This window comes from Cricetulus griseus, chromosome 6 (assembly GCF_003668045.3).
Source record: "Cricetulus griseus strain 17A/GY chromosome 6, alternate assembly CriGri-PICRH-1.0, whole genome shotgun sequence".
NCBI classification, from domain to species: domain Eukaryota; kingdom Metazoa; phylum Chordata; class Mammalia; order Rodentia; family Cricetidae; genus Cricetulus; species Cricetulus griseus.
Window position 1 is genome coordinate 84,816,323 of NC_048599.1, and position 17,026 is coordinate 84,833,348.

General features: G+C 51.6%; 1 protein-coding gene across 10 annotated transcripts in view; it reads right to left on the reverse strand.

The window, feature by feature from the left end:
• Window positions 1-9,458: 9,458 nt before the first annotated feature.
• Ambra1 (autophagy and beclin 1 regulator 1) overlaps window positions 9,459-17,026 on the reverse strand; it is a 206,923-nt gene continuing 199,355 nt past the window's right edge. For all 10 annotated transcript variants that reach the window (XM_027422500.2, XM_027422502.2, XM_027422501.2 and 7 more), the window contains one exon: window positions 9,459-10,981. In XM_027422500.2, the coding sequence (XP_027278301.1) occupies window positions 10,485-10,981 (497 nt within the window). In that variant the 3' untranslated portion in view covers window positions 9,459-10,484. The remainder of the gene's footprint in view (window positions 10,982-17,026) is intronic.

A 17,026-nucleotide genomic window follows, 5' to 3' on the forward strand; every position in this document is an offset into this window, starting at 1 on the left:
TCAGTGACATGGACAGGCCAGTGTAGATGGAGCCCAGGAAAGCAAGGGGTAGATGGAGGAGTGGTCCCAGAGGCTGAAAGGGGGAGACCAGAGAGAAGTGTTCATTTGCTCACTTACTCATGTCCTTCCCCACCCCTGCTTCTTGGGCACTGAAGATGGCCACACACGGCTGATATGTACCACATATGTACCTCTGGGCTACATATTCAGCTATACTTGGTTGTTTCTTTTCTTTCTTCTTCCTTCTTTTTTGAGATAGGATCTTACTGTGTAGACCAGGCTAACCTCAGACTCAGAGTTTGATCTGCCCACCTCTGCCTCCAGAGGTCTGGAATTAAAGGTACGTACCACCATGTTCAGCCATTTGGGCATTTCTGAACCAAACATCCCCAAGCTCCGGAGACTTGTTCTCCCGTCCCTACATCCCTACACTGCAGACAGAGGCAATGATGCAGGGGTACGAATTAGTAGCTGACACCAATTGTACTAAGTTCCTAATAAACCTGAGGCAGACATTGAGGAAACATGCACAGAGGTGTTAAATAACCTCTGTGATCATTTAAATAAATAGGGTTCCATGCTTCATTGATGTCTGGTTGCTGGCAGAGTGCGTTTGGGGAGCAAAGAAAATGGTCCTAGAGCTAAGACACAGGATCTGACGGTTCTAAGGGTTAGGAAGGTTACCCAAGGGACCAGAGGAGGTGAGGTGGGAGCTGAGACACCTGGAGAAGGAAGAGGAATAGGAAAAGGAATAGTGAGATGACTCAGGAAGTTCAGCTTTGCCTCCCCAGTCCCGCCCCAGGGGACGAGTGGACAATGCAGGGGGGGGGGGTGCAGCTACAGGCTGTCAGCTCCCCAGGGCTCCAACCACAAGATGCCAGAAACCTAAAAGACACAGCAGGTGAGGAAGGGTCAACCTGATTTCCTAAGAGCCAAGACCAGTCTAACCTCCCTTGGGGGCCCAAAAGATGAGGGAATTACCCCAGAGAGAACCCACAGTCAGCCCCACAGAGAGGGTGACCCACAGAGAGGTCTGGCAAGGCCCCTCCCCTGAGTCTGCCTTTCCTCCCACCAGGCTCCTACAGCTCTCTTCCTCCCCTTCCTCTTCCTTACATGTGAGGGAGGGCCCACGCCCAGCACACTGTGCCAGGGCAGCCGCTCAGCCCAGCCTCCTTCACACCCGCCAACACACAACCATTCCACATACGCACACAGGCCCCATCTCAGCCATACGCAGGTTGTATACGCAGTTGTGTGTGTGTGTGTGTGTGTGTGTGTGTGTGTGTGTGTGTGTGTGTGTGTAAGAGAGGAAAAGAGGATACAGCAGCCGACTGTGGAGGAAGAAGAAGCACAAGTCTGCAGCCTTGCTCCGTTCAATAGAAGGCCAGCAAGGTCTAGCTGTACAATCTAAGGAGAGCCATCGGCCCTCTGGTATTTAACTCCCTCATTTGCAAAATAGAGGCTCTTGTCCCACCACAGTCTTTGAATAGCCAGGTGATCCAGTTAGCACCTCAGCTTGCTCTCCAACTGGAAATGGCACTGCAGGCTGCAGACACATGCCAAGCTTGGCCCCAGTCCTCCAGCCCAATCATAGCAGACACAAGACCCTGCCTTCTGGCTTCAAAGTTAGGTTCTCCTGTTTTAAACCCTTGAGTCAAAGGAGGACAGGAGGAGAGGGGGTAATGATACCTCCAAGGTCACCCAAGGAGTCAAGGACAAAGGAAGATGGTCCTTTCAAGAGTCTCCACAGTGCTGTTCAGCTCTGAGAGCCTCCAAAATGGAGCCTCAAGCATCAGCCCCTGAGCTGGGACAGTAGTAGTAGCACAGAGGCCACCTTTCCCAGGACACTCACTGGCAGGGGCAGAGGTAAGCCAGGAGGGGAGCCATTAGCACACACCAAAAACAAAACAAAACAAAAAAACAAAAACAAAAAAACCCCTCACTTTAGTCTCTCAGGGCCAGAACAGTGCCAGCAGCCAGCATGGGTGGGGGTGGGGGTGGGGAAAAGATGTGTGAGATAGGAAAATACAACGTGTCTTGTTTATGGAGTGTTAACTTGAGTCAGGAGTCCCTTGGAGCTTTTCCTATAGATCATCACGTTTAATGCCTATAGCAGCCAGAAAAGGTGTCATGCTATTGCTAGCCTCATCTTACAGATATAAATGTCCTCTTCTGAAGAAGAGCTTCATGTTAATGAATTTGATGAAAGTCATTCAGTTTGTAAGAAGGGGTGGGTCAGGATTAGCATCCAGAGACACTTTCTTATCTCCAAGTTACCTTCCACACCACACCAGGGAGAAGCCCACCAGATGCATCTTAGGTGAGAAGCCCTCACCTTCCATACAGCTCCCTTACTTGGGTTTGACCTTTTGTCCTCCTGGAACCAGAAACAGCCTTGACAAGTAAGCGACCAGATGTACGGTGGGTGGCTTGGCCTTCCCGGGACCCTGCCAGATACAGACTGGGTAAAATCCAGTTTTCTCAACTCGGTCCTAGTTCTCTTTCCGGACCTCTCTGATTCTCTCTCAGACGTTCACACCTCAACACCCGTGGACACAGTTTTCCCGGAATCCGGACCCACTAGGATCTAGGAAGGCAAGCAGCCGTCACCCTGACCTGTGCGCACCGCTAGATGGCAATGTCGGTCCCCGGGTGCTAGCTCCGGACCCCGAGACAGAAGCCGCGGTTCACCATGTCCCCAAGTCCCAGTGCAAATCGTGAATACAGAAAAGCCTCAGGGCAGGGCTTCTCCTACAAGAGACCAAAGGCAGGGGGACACCGACAGACTTCGTGGCCTTAAACTGACATGAAGATTCCCTCGGTTCGGCCAGGGGCACGAGGATGAGAAACTTTAGGGCGTCGGGATTCCACCAGCACCTCGCAAGGCACCCAACAAGGAACGTGTAGGTGGGAACGCGAGTGCAAGTTCTGTTTGTGTGTGACTACCCGAGAGCGCGAGTAGACACTAGTAGCTTCCTGCATGTGCCAGTGTGCGCACTGCCACGCCTGGATACCGGTGCGCCTTTGAGCGCGTGAGCATGCCAGCACCATGTGGACACGTGCGTGTGCATGTGTGTGCGTGCCTGAGGTGCTATGGCCTGGCCCAAGCTCACAGTTTGGGCCGGTCTACCTGCGAACTTGTGTGTAGGGCAAATGCTGGATCATCAGCGAGTGACCAGCCACATCAAATGTCTATGGCGGGAATCGCCCGGCCTGTGGGTGGGGAAAGGGTTGAAAAAAAAAAAAAAAAAAAAAAAAAGACCAGAATTTTGGCTGCGAGGAAATCCTTACTTTGAAACCATTATCTTAGCGGCCCGAGCACCTGGTCCTGTCGCATTCTCAAGAATGGAGAGCGCGCAGTCCCAGGGGTAGACTTCTGTCGAGAAGCCTCTGTGATAGTCGCCCAATCGAGTCGTGAGGGTCATCTGGCTCATTTCGGAGTACCCTATGCATTGAAGGTAGGGGCAGAACCTTCAGACGGGGGGAACCCAGGCGAGGCTTGGGTCGAGTGTAAGATTGTTCTCCTTCACTCTTCAACCCGCACCCGCTGGAGAGGCCCTGTCTAGTCCCATCAGTCAAAATAGGTACCGAGTTCCCAAGCTGTGGGCTCAGGTATACCTAAAGGGCCACCTCAGGGCTTACCCTTGGCCCGTCTGGCATCTCCTCTATGTCTGGGTCCAGGTCGAAAGGGCCAAGGCTCTCCGATGCCCCGCCCTCCCATCAACCCCCAGCCACGCAGTTCCTGTAGTCTCTGGGCGTGGGCACTGTGCTTCGGCAGGTCCTCGAGCCCCTTCCCCTGCTGGGGACAAGACGGGAAAGGATGCTCTGGGCGCCCGTGGGGATGGCTCGTGGGGTAGGTTTTTCTATTATTAAGAAATCACTTTAGGAAAGCTATGGCCCCAGATCTGTCCCTGGGGCGGAGAGAAGCCTATGTACTTAAGGGAAAGGCAGAGGGGCGCAGGATATTGGGCCAAGTCATTGTGCCCAACACTTCCTCTGAGAGCTGGAAGGGTGGGGGACCGGGAGACTGTATCTCCCGGGATGGGTAAAGGCAAGGGTTAGTCCTGGAGAGGGGGAAGGGTGCCAGGAGGGAGCAGGGGTGTTTTCCGTCGGGGCTCAAGGTCGCCTACAGAGGACTCCATGGGCTCTAGCTTGCTGGCAGATCCGGGTGGGCCAAGGTGGGAAGGGAGGGCAGAGAGACGGGCGGGAGGGCGGGAAAAGGGCGCTTTGGGGCTTCATCTTCCGGCGCCCTATAGAGCAGCCAGCGGGAGGGAGTGAGGGAGTGAGGGAGTGAGGGAGTGAGGGAGTGTGGGGTCCTGACCCGACGGCTGCCCAGCTTTGGGGCTGGGGCTGTGGGCTGGAACTCTTCTGTCCTAGCCTCCTGGATGGTCACCAATCTCTGGATGCGCACCTGGAGAAACCTTTCAGAGACCTGGGGCCCTTCTTCCAGAGGGGTCGCCCAGCCCTGAGCTCTCTGCCCCTTTCGCACCGCGCTCGCCTCTTAGGGGGTCTGGGACTCACCTCTGGAGACTCCCAGAGGGTCCCGGGGCCTCACATTCTCATCTTGCACAGCAGCCCCCCACCCCCGCGGAGTTACTTACCAGCTGCTCCTGTCTTGCTCCGCTGGCGCGGGACAGACGGCGGGACAAGCCAGAGGCCTCGGGAGTCGGCGGGGTGGGTGACTCGGCCGTGGGCCGGGGGCGGGGACGGGGTGCCAAGGGGCGGCCCCTGCTTCGCCTGCAGCTCCCGGCGCTGTGGCTCCGACTCGCGCTCACGCTCTCACTTTTCCCCGAGCCGCGTGATGTCACAGGGAAGCAGCCAATCGTGGTGGGGACGCACCGCCCGCTCGGGTCCGGTCACCCAGCAGCGACGCGCGGGGGTCACCACCTGGAGTGTCGGACACCCTTGATGCTTGCGCCCCTCCTGGGAATTAGCGGGCGACTGGGGCTCCGGCATCGAGGGCACCGCCCACAGTCTCCAGGGCGGATTAGCCTCGGGCGCTGCCCTCCGGGCGGGGGGAGGGGGTGGAGGGGCTGTCCGCGTTGTCATGGGGACAAAGCGCCCCCTCGCGGGCTTGGGAGGAACAAGGCGGCCAAGTCTGGCTATGCGCCCCGCCTCGGCCCTAACCGCACACTCGGGACCCCGAATTGTTTTCACGCCTCTCCATGGCTTCAGCCCCTCGGTTGTCCGGCTTGCGGTTTAACCGCGGTCTTGAGGGTTTGGTCCCAACGGGAGGTGGTGTGTGGCGGGGAGGATTCGGCCAACAGGCTTCTGTTGGCCGCCGGGCAGCCGAAAGATTGGAGCCGTCGGGGCCTGGGAAAGAGAATGAGAGAAAGAGCAGGCGAGCGTCGACGCTAGCAGAAGACCATGTCCCTCTCCAGACCCGGAAAGGGACGCGCACCAGTTGCGAGACCGAAGATGGCACGAGCCTCCTATCCAGCCACGACACGAGGAATGAGTTCACCGCTGCCTACGAGGGGAACCCAGGTGCCCAAGGTCACCTGGGACAGAACAGACCCCCGAGGGCGACCCGGGTCTCCCAGACCTCCTGCAAAGAGCAGTATTAGGTGAAGGCCCAAAGTAGGCAGATTCAGGACCTCGGACAGCTCTGCCGTGGCCTTGGCCCTTGGGTCGAGTTGCTCAGATCCGGCACCAGCGCTTGTTCCTCCTGAGCCAGCCAGGGTTGGACGCACCCGTCCGTGTCCTGCCCCGTCACCCACAAAGCTTCTTGAGTGTCAGCAGCCTACTAACCTTAAGCCAGCTGACTCCTTTTCTTGGAAAAACAACCTGAGTCCCGCCTCTCCTTTACCCTCTCACAAGGACCGGTAGGGACTTCTGGGGGGAGTGGCGGTGGCTTTGGAGGAAGAGAAGGTAGGGTTTTTTTTTTTTTTTTTTCAACAGAGAAGGGGTGGATACCTGAGCTAGAGCCGGTGAGATGGGGCTAGTGGGGCAGGCTTCTCCATACTGAGGGGAGGTGGAGGTCAGCTCTGGTCAGAGTTGAGGGCTAGAGTTGGCGGGGTGGACCGGTGTGAGAAGCCATCTTCCTGCCCACGGGTGCTTTAGTATCGTATGATCCTCATAAGGAAAGACGAAAAAGTGCTATTGTTCTTGCCCCACTTCACAGATGAGAAGAGGCTCGACTGATTCATATGGTATCGACTTCTTCCACTTTGCCATATCCCCCTCCCTGGGGCCCAGGAGCAGGACACTTCCCGGATAGTGGAAGTGTTATGTGTATGGGAAAAGGCAGAGCGTTTGAGCAAGTTACATGACGAAAGCAGCCGGGCTTGTAAAGGGCAGGAGGTTCCAGAAACCAGAAATGCCTCCAACCACAGTCAGCCAAAGACACCTGCTAATGCAGCCTGAAAGCTTGGATCTTTACCTTGCCCACCCACACCTCAGCACTCACAGATGAACCTTGGAAAGCTGAACTGGATTGGGGACCCAGTTCAGTGTCTCTGCTCTTTCTTCGGCCTAACGGCCTCTGTACACTTTCCTTATCTCTGAAGGGACTGCCAGTCTTTGCCTTGCTGATACCACATTTGTGATGTGCAAAGGGCCCTGACAAGACTTACCACTGAGGAGGCTCTCCCTGGGTGTAGACTTTCTAAGGAAAGGAGCTGGTGTGGAGACAAGCATTTTTGGCCAGTCAGTAGAGGTGGATGAGGCATGCTCACAGTTGATATTTGGACTGCTTTATCACATGTCCTCTTCATACCCTTGTTCCCAACCAACCAGAGAGCATGTCCAGATCTCGTTCAGTTTCCCCCATGCCTTCACTTCTGTGTTGGTGACAGTGGCTGATAGTATATTGTCTAAGGTAAGAGAAGCAGTCACCTGAGGGTTTTTGGAGGGGCAGATTGTGCACTTAGCACTTTGTTTACACTCAAATTCAATCTCTACTGTCAAACCAAGTTATACGTCTTCCTGTTTGCAGTAGTAGTAGGTGGGAAAGACTATGTCGGGGTCATCCAAGGGGACCCACAGGAATCACTAGAACTCATGGACCACAGCTGAGCAGTTGGCAAAGCCCCAAGGACCAAGTGTCCTGAGGACCTCATGCTGTTATTGAGCATAACTCTGGCTGTTGCCTTAGGTCACCACATCTTTTATAATCTATAGGTTTTATGAAAACTCTCTGGGGGACTCTAGACCCTCACTGGGCTGTGTTACTGGTACGTACAGTAATAGTGATTGACTTTTTTCCAAGCATTGTGCTGGAGCAGATTAATGACTCAACCATCACCCTTAGAATTTAGACATGCAGAATTGTTAGTAAGGTTAGGTTGAGATATTTTGTTGATGGCTTTGAGGTAGAAAATATTGGGGAACAATTTAAAGTTTAGGAAGGCACACTTGTAATAGGTGAGTGAGGGACTCACTGAGGTCATGTAACAAAACAATGGCAATCTGGGTATTGCTAGCTGATGTACTTCTCTTGCTAGGATGGGTTGGTGATCAAAGGTGATGATTAATTCTTTGTACCAATTTCTGCCCTCAGCTTCCTGATAAGAGTTAACAAAAAACTGTTGAGTGGGTATGCACCCTGAGGACTTAAACTATAGATGACTGATTGTAAGTTTATATTAGTGACATCTTAAAGATTTTCATAAGATTACCTTTTGAGATAAATAACAAAGCAATTGATCCTTTCCTTGTAACCACAAAATGCAGCCTCTCAGTAAAAGAACTGGCTGAGAAAAATACCTTGCTTGTTTACACCCTGTTAATCTATAACAAGTTGCTTGGACATGAATGTATGTGAATTCTTGGATATCATTTGCTTTTCACTTATGATATATAAAATGTTTAATATGCCGGGTGGTGGTGGCACACACCTTTAATCCCAGCACTGGGAGGGCAGAGGCAGATGGATCTCAGTGAGTTCCGAGGCCAGACTGGTCTACAAAATGAGTTCCAGGACTGTTACACAGAGAAACCCTGCCTTGAGAAAAATCAACCCCCCCCCAAAAAAAAACCAAAAAGTTTAATCATGTAAGGAATATGAAAAACATGTTTTTTAAAACTTATATTCATTGTAATCATTCACTTAAAATAGATTGTAACTACATTGTAATTTTTATACAGCTTGAAAAATTGTGCTGGGGTAAATAAACTGTAAGGGAAAAATTAAGAATAGACAGAAGGGATACATTTGGATAGAGGTAAGGAAAGGAAGAGATGAGAGTGAGATGACAGAAAGACCCTAAAGGTAGGTAGGTAGGTGTGTGTATGTGTATTTCCCCTTTTTTGCCAAGTTCAGAGTTAAGTTTTGCTGGACTGGCTGGCCCCAGAGAATTTTACTCCCTCAGACAGAAAAGTCGTGGATTTCCCCCCTCAATCCCTGAGCTGCTGAAGGCCGATTCTCACAGCAGCAATAAGAATAGGCTTTGCAGTGGAGGTATTCTTCCACCCTTCAATATTTAGCTCAAATCCCTCTCCCTTACAGGAAGGCCAGTCTCACATCTGTGCTCTGTGAGTTGGAATGTTTTTTGTTTTTTTTTAAATTTTTCTGAGACAGGGTTTCTCTGTGGCTTTGGAGCCTGTCCTGGAACTCACTCTGTAGACCAGGTTGGCCTTGAACTCACAGAGATCCACCTGGCCTCTGCCTCCTGAGGGATTAAAGGCGTGTGCCACCAATGCCTGTCGAGTTGGAATGGTTTGAGACAACAAGGCTGAAAGTAACTTGAAGCAGTCTCTTAGTGCACTCCTACAAGGGGAAATCAAAGCTCAGAAGAGGCATATCTCTTGTCCTAAGTCCCAGTTAGCCAGTGTCCACTGATAACAGCTCACACACTCTTTAGAAAATGTGTGTTCTATGGAACCTTGGGGTTGCATTACTGGCTTGCCCACTTTTGGTTTCGTATCTATTGTGACAGAACCTGTAATTTCCACCATCCCCACCTCCACCTCCTTACAGATGACCTGCCAGTATCCTACCTGTGGTAGTCCAGGTTGCTGGCAAAGCCCCAGAGTTACTCAGCTTTTCCATTAAAGAGGTATACTTTAAGGACTCTCTTACTTTCTAAAGACCATGGGCAGGGCAGGTCTTCCAGCCAGCCAACCATGGCACCTCCAAGGATACTTGCAAACAAGCCATGGTCTCTTCCCAGCTGCCCAGAACCTGCTGCAGTGGTCTCCAGGACTGGAGAGTGTAGCTTTTGGTCATGTAATCATCACTCAGGCCCATAGTCCTGGATAGGGTGCAATCAGGATGACTTCCTCCATCATTCCTGCCTAGCCAGCTGCCACTGAGAGGCTGTCCCAGTCTGCATCAGGTCCTAGGAAGCAACCCTCAAGCAGCTGACTTGGGCTAATGGGTTGGAGGGGACTCCACTACTAGGTCCACTGAGATGCCTATTATGGAAGCCAGGATGCCCAGTTTGATGCCTTCTCCACACCCCAGTCCCAAACCCTTCTCCCTCCTCCCTCTCCATAGAAATAAGCAGGAGCCTGACGAGGGGCATGTCATCATTTTAATGATGTAGCTCTTTGGTGTCTCCCTCATTAGCAGTAGACTATCCCCTCTCCTCCCACCACAATGTTTCTATGATGAGTGACAAACAGAAAGGAAATCACATTTTCATACTAAAAACAAAATGATCAGAGCCTTGATTTCTCCACTAAAAACTACACGTACAGTTCAGGATTCCACATGCAACACCTCAGATCACAGAGCAAGACCCCACATTCTGACCTGGAATCTCTCCCTCCAGCCTTGGGCTGGCTTTGGCCTAGGCTTAGGTAATACTGACACCTATAGGTGCTGCATGGAGGGCTTTGGGGTAGGGGGGGTTGGAGGACAAGCTGGGGGCGGGCCAGCCTACACCCCCCACTCCTGAGGACCTGTCCACCACCGTGCATTGACTCATCCTGTGTCAGGCAAGCAGGTTGCTTCCTTCACTCCACAGGTGTCCCCACTTGTGAGTATAGGAAGTCCCCCACATGGAGGCTGTGCCCAACTTTTATGTCTTTGTGGGCTGAGAGGATAGACAGAGGCTGGAACTCTAGAAGATTTAGAGTCAGAGGCAATTGGGGATAGGGGTAGGCTGCTCCTTTGCTCCTGGTGGCTCTGGCCCCCAGTAGTGGGCAGGGAAGAACTGTCCTACTGTTCTGTCCAGGACGGTGTGGTCTAGATCTGGAAGACTTCACTCTTCTGGGGCACCTGCCCAGGGCCGAGTCCCCCTAGGCCAGTGACCCTAGGAGAAAGGGGGATTGTGGCAGAGATACCCACTTGCTTCTTCATTCACACCAGGCCCAGCAGTGTGGCTGTTCTGGGCTTCAGATCCTGGAGGGCTCTAGTTCCCCAGGCCAGTCTTGCCCCTTGGACTGCCTCTTAGCCACTGGCTCCATGCCCCACCCCCTCATTCCTCCTGTTCCCAGATGCAGGCATCAACTCTTCTGTGTGTACAGTTCCCAGCCAGCTGTGAGGTCCAGCTTCTGTTCAGTGGCTTGAGGGGAGGCACCAGTGCCTGTTTTGGACTCTACCGGTTCCGTGGCTCCCCACTAGGGCCTGCAGCTTCACCTCTGCTGTTGCCATCACCCTCAGGAAGGTGACTGTTATTGGTCACATTGCAGTGCATGGTTGGCCCCTCATTGCTGGCAAGGGGGACTGGAATGGGGGCAGAGGAGGAAGACGGTGGGGCTGGCTGAGGTGGTTCCCTCCCAGAGGTACTAGGCTGGTCCCAGGAGGCTGTCCGGGGGCTTAGGCCTCGCTCTGCCAGTTGCCCAGGTTCCGAGAGCAGTCCCCGAGAGGTGGAGGGCTGGGGTGAGGAGGTACGAGCAGCCCCTGACTCTGTGCCTGTCTGGGAGCTGCGGTGAATGCGGTGGCTGACGATGATGTTGTTGCCGAAGCCACCCATGGAGGCCATGGTGGTGCTCTGTTCTCGCTGTACCACAGCTGTCATGCCACCCTCGGCCATTAGCCTCTGGATCCGGCTGAGGGCATCTTCCCCACTGCCAGCATATTCTGAGCCCTCCCCTGGAAGGTACAAAACAGAGCAAAGAAGGCATTAGTTACTGATCTGAGCCTGAGCCAGGCAGCAGGACCTAGCAGATGCTGGGGGATTCTAGGGAAAAACAGGAGTAAGAGACCAACATCACCACTGTGAAAATTGGGAGTCCTGAAAGCAGGACAAGGGTCCTAAGTACTACTATTCCTTCCCTGTTTTACCTGGGAGGAAGTGGCCAGGGCTACTCATCTGTTTCAAGGCAGAGCTGGGCCCAAGGCAAATGCTTGGCTTTAAGCCTTTCAGCCCCATGCAGAGTGCAGGTTGCTTTGAAAAAAAGGCAGAGGGGACTGAAAAGCTTGCTTTGTCTATTCTCTCCCCATCTGTGATGACTTTCAGACCTGATCCTGGAATGTGATATGTCGCCTAGTCTTTGGGAAGAAACACGTGCCCTGCAGGGTGTGGCTCAAAGGCAGTCAGTCTACCATGCTTTATATTTTAGTACTATCTTCCTTCAGCTGTGCTGTTTCTGTTACTTCCTAAAAGCCTGGGTTTAACTGTTCCCTAGAAGTCCTATCTCCTGTCCTCTACCTTTATCCATGGGTCTTGTACTTCCTCTAATCACTGCTCTCCCTGGGATATATGCCTGATACCATAGTTGAGAACCGGCTGCCAGCCTGGGTCTGTGAGTCCACCTTGCAGCTCTAAGTAGGGGGAACATGGGTCTATTCCCCAGTGAGACATGGGCATTCCCTGCACGAATAGACAAGATCTGGGCTCAAATCACACAGCTCTGCCATTCACTCAGTGGCTGGCTAGACTTGGCCAAGACTCTCAGTATTTGCATAGTGCTGGAGAGGAAATGAGAGCCCACATAGCAGGGCAGCAGCAGGAGTTCTACCCAAGTCTTCCCCACTCCTCACCAAGCTCAGCAGCTCTGGTCAAGGCTCTCACCTGCCAGACACAACTCCAATGAGTGCTGATCTGTCTCCTCTGGCAAGCTCCTGCCCAGTTTTGGATTCTTTGGTTTGGTGTACTCATGATGAGTTATTTATTTCAAAGTTACTTGTCAATAGCTGTTTTTACAAGGCTTTCTTTGTCCCTTGCCCCGAGTCTTTTCTCTAATGGCTTATTTAAGTCAGACTTCCAGGCAGTCGATTTTATGACTTAGCTGTGTCTAAGGTCGCCATCAGATCCCTCTTGCATGGGACTTGGCAAGTACTTGCCCATGTTCTCCCTCCAGGTCCTGACCCATTTCTCTCAGTACTAAGCAGTGAGGATTCTACCCAGGCTTTGGCTCTCAGCCAGCTGGCTTCCCCTGCGGTCCCTGAGAAACTCTGCTCTTAACCCCCATGATGGCTGCCCTCACCTACACTGCCCTGAACAGTTAAGCTTCAGCTTTGCACACAAAAGACTTGAGAACCTGAAGGGTTCTGAGTCCCAAGGGCCACACCTTCAAACAGTAGGGAGGGCAAGAGGGATGACCAACCTAGACCTCAGTGCCACTGAAGCCTCTATCCTATGAACTGCCCCTGGGGACTTTTCTATGCGCGAGGCAATTCCCAAGAGCTCTCTGGGGACCTCTCTGCTCCTTGGGGATCTGCAGTGGTCTTACCTGCGTCCTGTGGGCATTGAACGCATCATGTCAACTGTGTCTGCTCAATTCCCAGAACATCCCAGTGGTTGTTTCCAGGGAGAGAAAAGCTACCCTGGAGCCCAAAGGTGCTATACAGCTTGGCCCCAGAGTGCCCTATGGCCAGCACCCGAGTCTGAAATTCTGTCTTCTCAGCTGTTTATCCACAGCCTTACATGCCTCCACCCTACACCCCACACCTCTGATTTGGCTCTTTCCTAACTTAGTCTCTTCTCTCTCTTCCCAGCCTCCATGTTGTCATTACTATTCTAATGCTTAGTTAACTGAGCTCTGCTTAAGCCCAGATCTTGCTCAAAGCTCAGGAGTTCCAGAGCTTTCAAAGTCCCTCTGACAGTTGAGGGCCTTCTGACTAGGCCCTAGCCATTTTCTTTACTAAATCTGACCCAGTACTGCTCCCTGCTTGTGTATATTGAGACACATTATACAGGCTCTCACCTATCCCTTTGCTCTCAAGTCAACTCAGGCTCAGAGGCCACCATACATTCTACATCCTTCACTCAAGAGTAAACGCCAGGGGCTGGAGAGATGGCTTAGAGGTTAAGAACACCGGCTGCTCTTCCAGAGGTCCTGAGTTCAGTTCCCAGCCACCACATGGTGGCTCACAACCATCCGTTATGAGATCTGGTGCCCTCTTCTGGTGTGCAGATATACATGGAAGCCAGATATACATGGAAGGAGAATGTTGTATACATAATAAAAAAAATCTTAAAAAAAAAAAAAAAAGTAGAGGCTATAGCACTTGGAGCTCTAGTAGTGCTACATACCTCTCTCTGGCTCAGTTACTAGTGGCTACAACATCTCTTGCTGAGGGACTTCCTGGAGGTTTATTCATCTCTGGGCAGTGGAACACATGGTCTGCCAAATACATGTATGGATGACTAAAAACTGGCTCCTAGGCTGCATATAGAAACTCCAGTCTCAAGGCCACTTTGAAAACTGGCTCTGACTCTGCTTCAGAAGAAATCTTTTTTTTTTTTTAAAGATTTTATTTATTATGTATACAACATTCTGCTTCCATGTATATCTGCACACCAGAAGAGGGCACCAGATCTCGTAACGAATGGTTGAGACACCATGTGGTTGCTGGGAATTGAACTCAGGTCCTCTGGAAGAACATAGCTTCTGAGCCATCTCTCCAGCCCCCCTGGAAGAAATCTTTGTATGTCTGTTTACCTTATGGATGAGGAATGAGACATAGTAGCTTCATCATGTGATTCTCTTTCTAAACATTTCTGGGCTGGGCAGTGGTGGTGCACGCATTTAATCCACCACTCAGGAGGCAGAGGCAGATGGATCTCTGTGAGTTCAAGGCAGATGGATCTCTGTGAGTTCAAGGCCAGCCTGGTCTACAGAGTAATTTCCAGGACAGCCATGGCTACACAGAGAAACCCTGTCTTGAAAAATCACCCCTCCCAAAAAAACCAACCCCAAAATACAAGTAGGTAGATAGATATAATAACAATAATAATAAAAATAAAAACTTTTGGGTTCACAGTGCCTCATACAATATGAGACATAGTTTATGCATAAGACTGGCTTCTGGGGCTGAGTGTAAACAGCCTTAGCCTAGAACCCTGAGCTGTGCTTCTCTCCTAGAATGTTAAGCCAAGACTGAGAGTCGCTGGAGGCAGTTGGCATATTCTCAAGAGGAGAGAAACACTAAAGCCCAAGGGATACATATCCAGGAGCAGCAGTGACCACAGCGGGTAACTCTGCTGCCTCCTTCCCTGTAGCTGAAGTATTTCTTTTAGAGTTTGAAAAACAGGAGAATGGTTTAACACTGTTGGCAGATTGTTTCCTTGGCAAGTTCTAAGGTACATTCTGAATGCAGAAGACAGGTGGGATCAGCAATTTCCCACAATGCCCTTCAGCTGCATTTAATTTGGGGGGTTTTATTCTGCAGAAGAGAGGAGGAGGAAGTAAAGATTGTGTACCCCCACCATTTCCCATGTGCGTATGCACGCAGCATGTACGTGCTGTGCTACAGCTCTCCATAGTAGTACTTGTTTTCCCCAGGCCTGGGGCCCGAACTGTGGCTGCTGTTCTAACTTCTGTCTTCACCATGTCAGAAAGAGGCCCAAGGCGAGTCACTGAGTTCTCCCAGAAGCAGGGAGGCAGGGCCTCCCTTGGTTCCATTCATTTATTCTATGTACTTCTGGTATAGGCATGCTCTATACCAGTGCTGGGAGCAACAGTGAGCTCATCTCATTTTCTGAGCTGCCTCCTGGACAGAGTGTAGGGCAGCTTGTAGTGGAGTCACACTCAGGTCCTAGAGCAGCTGAAACTTCTTGATTAAAGCTGAGAAACATAAAAGAAAGATGAACAAATCCCCCTTGTGGAGAGCTTCTCAAAATGTCTTAGGAATAGCTGGATGGATGTTAGTCATTTGGAGAGGTGGGAGTGCAGGCGATCAGACCAGGACTGCACACACGTGAGCTACATTACCAGAGCCTCGGATTTTTAGAAAAAGAAAATCAGAAGCAGGCTGGTGCTGTTGGGCTTATACTAAGTAAGGAAGGGTGGGCTACAGGACAATGATTACTATAATTAGAACCTGGTCCTCAAACTAGCAAATAAATCCAGGCCCTGGTGGTAGTTATGGGGATGGGATGGAGTAGGGGTATAGCCAAGCCCAGAAGGGCTAACCTCAGCTAGGCTTCTCCTATGCATGCTCCTGAAGACCTGGCTACCAGTTCGGTCAACACGAGGAGACTCCTTTGTCTGCCTCTGGACGAGAAAGTGTGGGCAAGGAGAACACTGACAACTGGTTTTCCAGCAAGGTATCTGGCATCAGCACCATGGGATAAGCACCTGGGTACTAGGCTCCAGAAGAGACATTTAGTGACCAAGTCCTCCTCTCCTCCTACAACCCATACTTGCCACTTTTGTCTGTTTTTGAAAGGGAATGCTATTCATGGGAATAGCTCTGAGAGGTGTGCAGGGCCACACACAAGAGCATTAAGTTGTCCCTCACCACTCTGCTAGGCCTTCTGATGCTGCTGCCCGCTGGCCTTCCTGACTAGCATCTACCCCTCCCCCATTACCTGCTTTGCTTTAAGAAAGCCAGGGAAGGGAAAAAGAAATGAGGTTCTATCCCTAGAGTGTGAAAAAGACAGTTTTTATCATCCTGTCCACCCCCACCCTTGGTCCCCCAACCCCGAAACCAGAACTGAACTGCAGCCCAGCAAGGCAAAGACAGGTTTCTTTGGGAGGTGAGATTCTACAGGGTGTGCATCTCCTCAGCAGACCTGCTCACAGGGCCACTGCTGCACTTCACCTTTGGGACAGGGCCTCCCTCCACCTGGGAATCCTAGAAACCACCCTGCCCATGCAGCTAGCCGCAGTTCTCAACATGTGCTAGGCTTTCCTCAAACACCTGCTAGTGGGCCTCTGTCCACATGTCATAGTTTTAACTCAGTGCTCTTATACTTGCTGAAATGCTGCTGCCAGCCCGGTCTGACTAGTGAGTGACAAGTGGGCCTGAGGACTCAGCTTAGGGCCACCTCCTCTGGAAAGCTTACCTGGCCCTTTCTTAGCCCTCACACTGAAGCTTCCAGCTGCTTAGTTGTCAGCTGTCGAACTTCACTGAACTCCAAGCTCTGAGGGAAGGATGAAGGCTCATTCTTAGAATCTCTTTCTTGTGGGTAAGCGTCCAGGAGCCTGCCTCACCAGGTCCTCTTGGAGGCTATTGCCCTTGTTGAGAGAAGCATTTTCTGGCTCTGCTGGGGAAGCAGTCGCTCTCTGAGCACTTAGGACCCAAACTTCTTGGAATGAACTTCACAGACTCCAGGGTGGCTCAGAACCCACAATCCCTATAAAAATGAGCCTGGACAAAGTGGAGTGCGACACCTGTCATCCCCTAACTGAGACTCAAAGATACAGCTGGGCGGCGCCTCAGTTGACCTCGCCAGCTGCTCATGTCCCCAGCAAGGGCTTTCTACTCCACAAAGAGCCTTGGGCCTTGGATGTGGGAGATGGGCTAGGCTGCAGACCAAAAAGGGACTTAACTCTGAACATTTCAATTCATGGCAGGGAGAAGGAAAGTGCCCCTTGGAGAACTGCAGTAAGGAAAGCTGTTTCCAGAAGGCAACATAAGCAAATTTGTTACTTTCGGCCTCATGCACATCAGGGCTTCTCCTTCCATGGTCTTTCAAGCAAATGGCTCAACCAGACCTAGAAAAAGTCTGTTTAGATGCTGCCTTGTTTGGAGCTAGGAGCAGCATGGGGGCTGGAGGTAGGAGGTAAGGAGAGTGAGAACAGCCTGCTTAAAGCAGCTGCTGATGGGTTCCAAAGTGGCTTGAGCCCTACCACTGGGAAGTGCTAATTGGTTCTTTAAAAGTGTGAGGCCAGCAGAAAGTCAGGGCTGAGGCAGGCAGTGTCATACCTGAAGTAGGTGAGAGGAAGGACTGCTGGTATGTCCAGC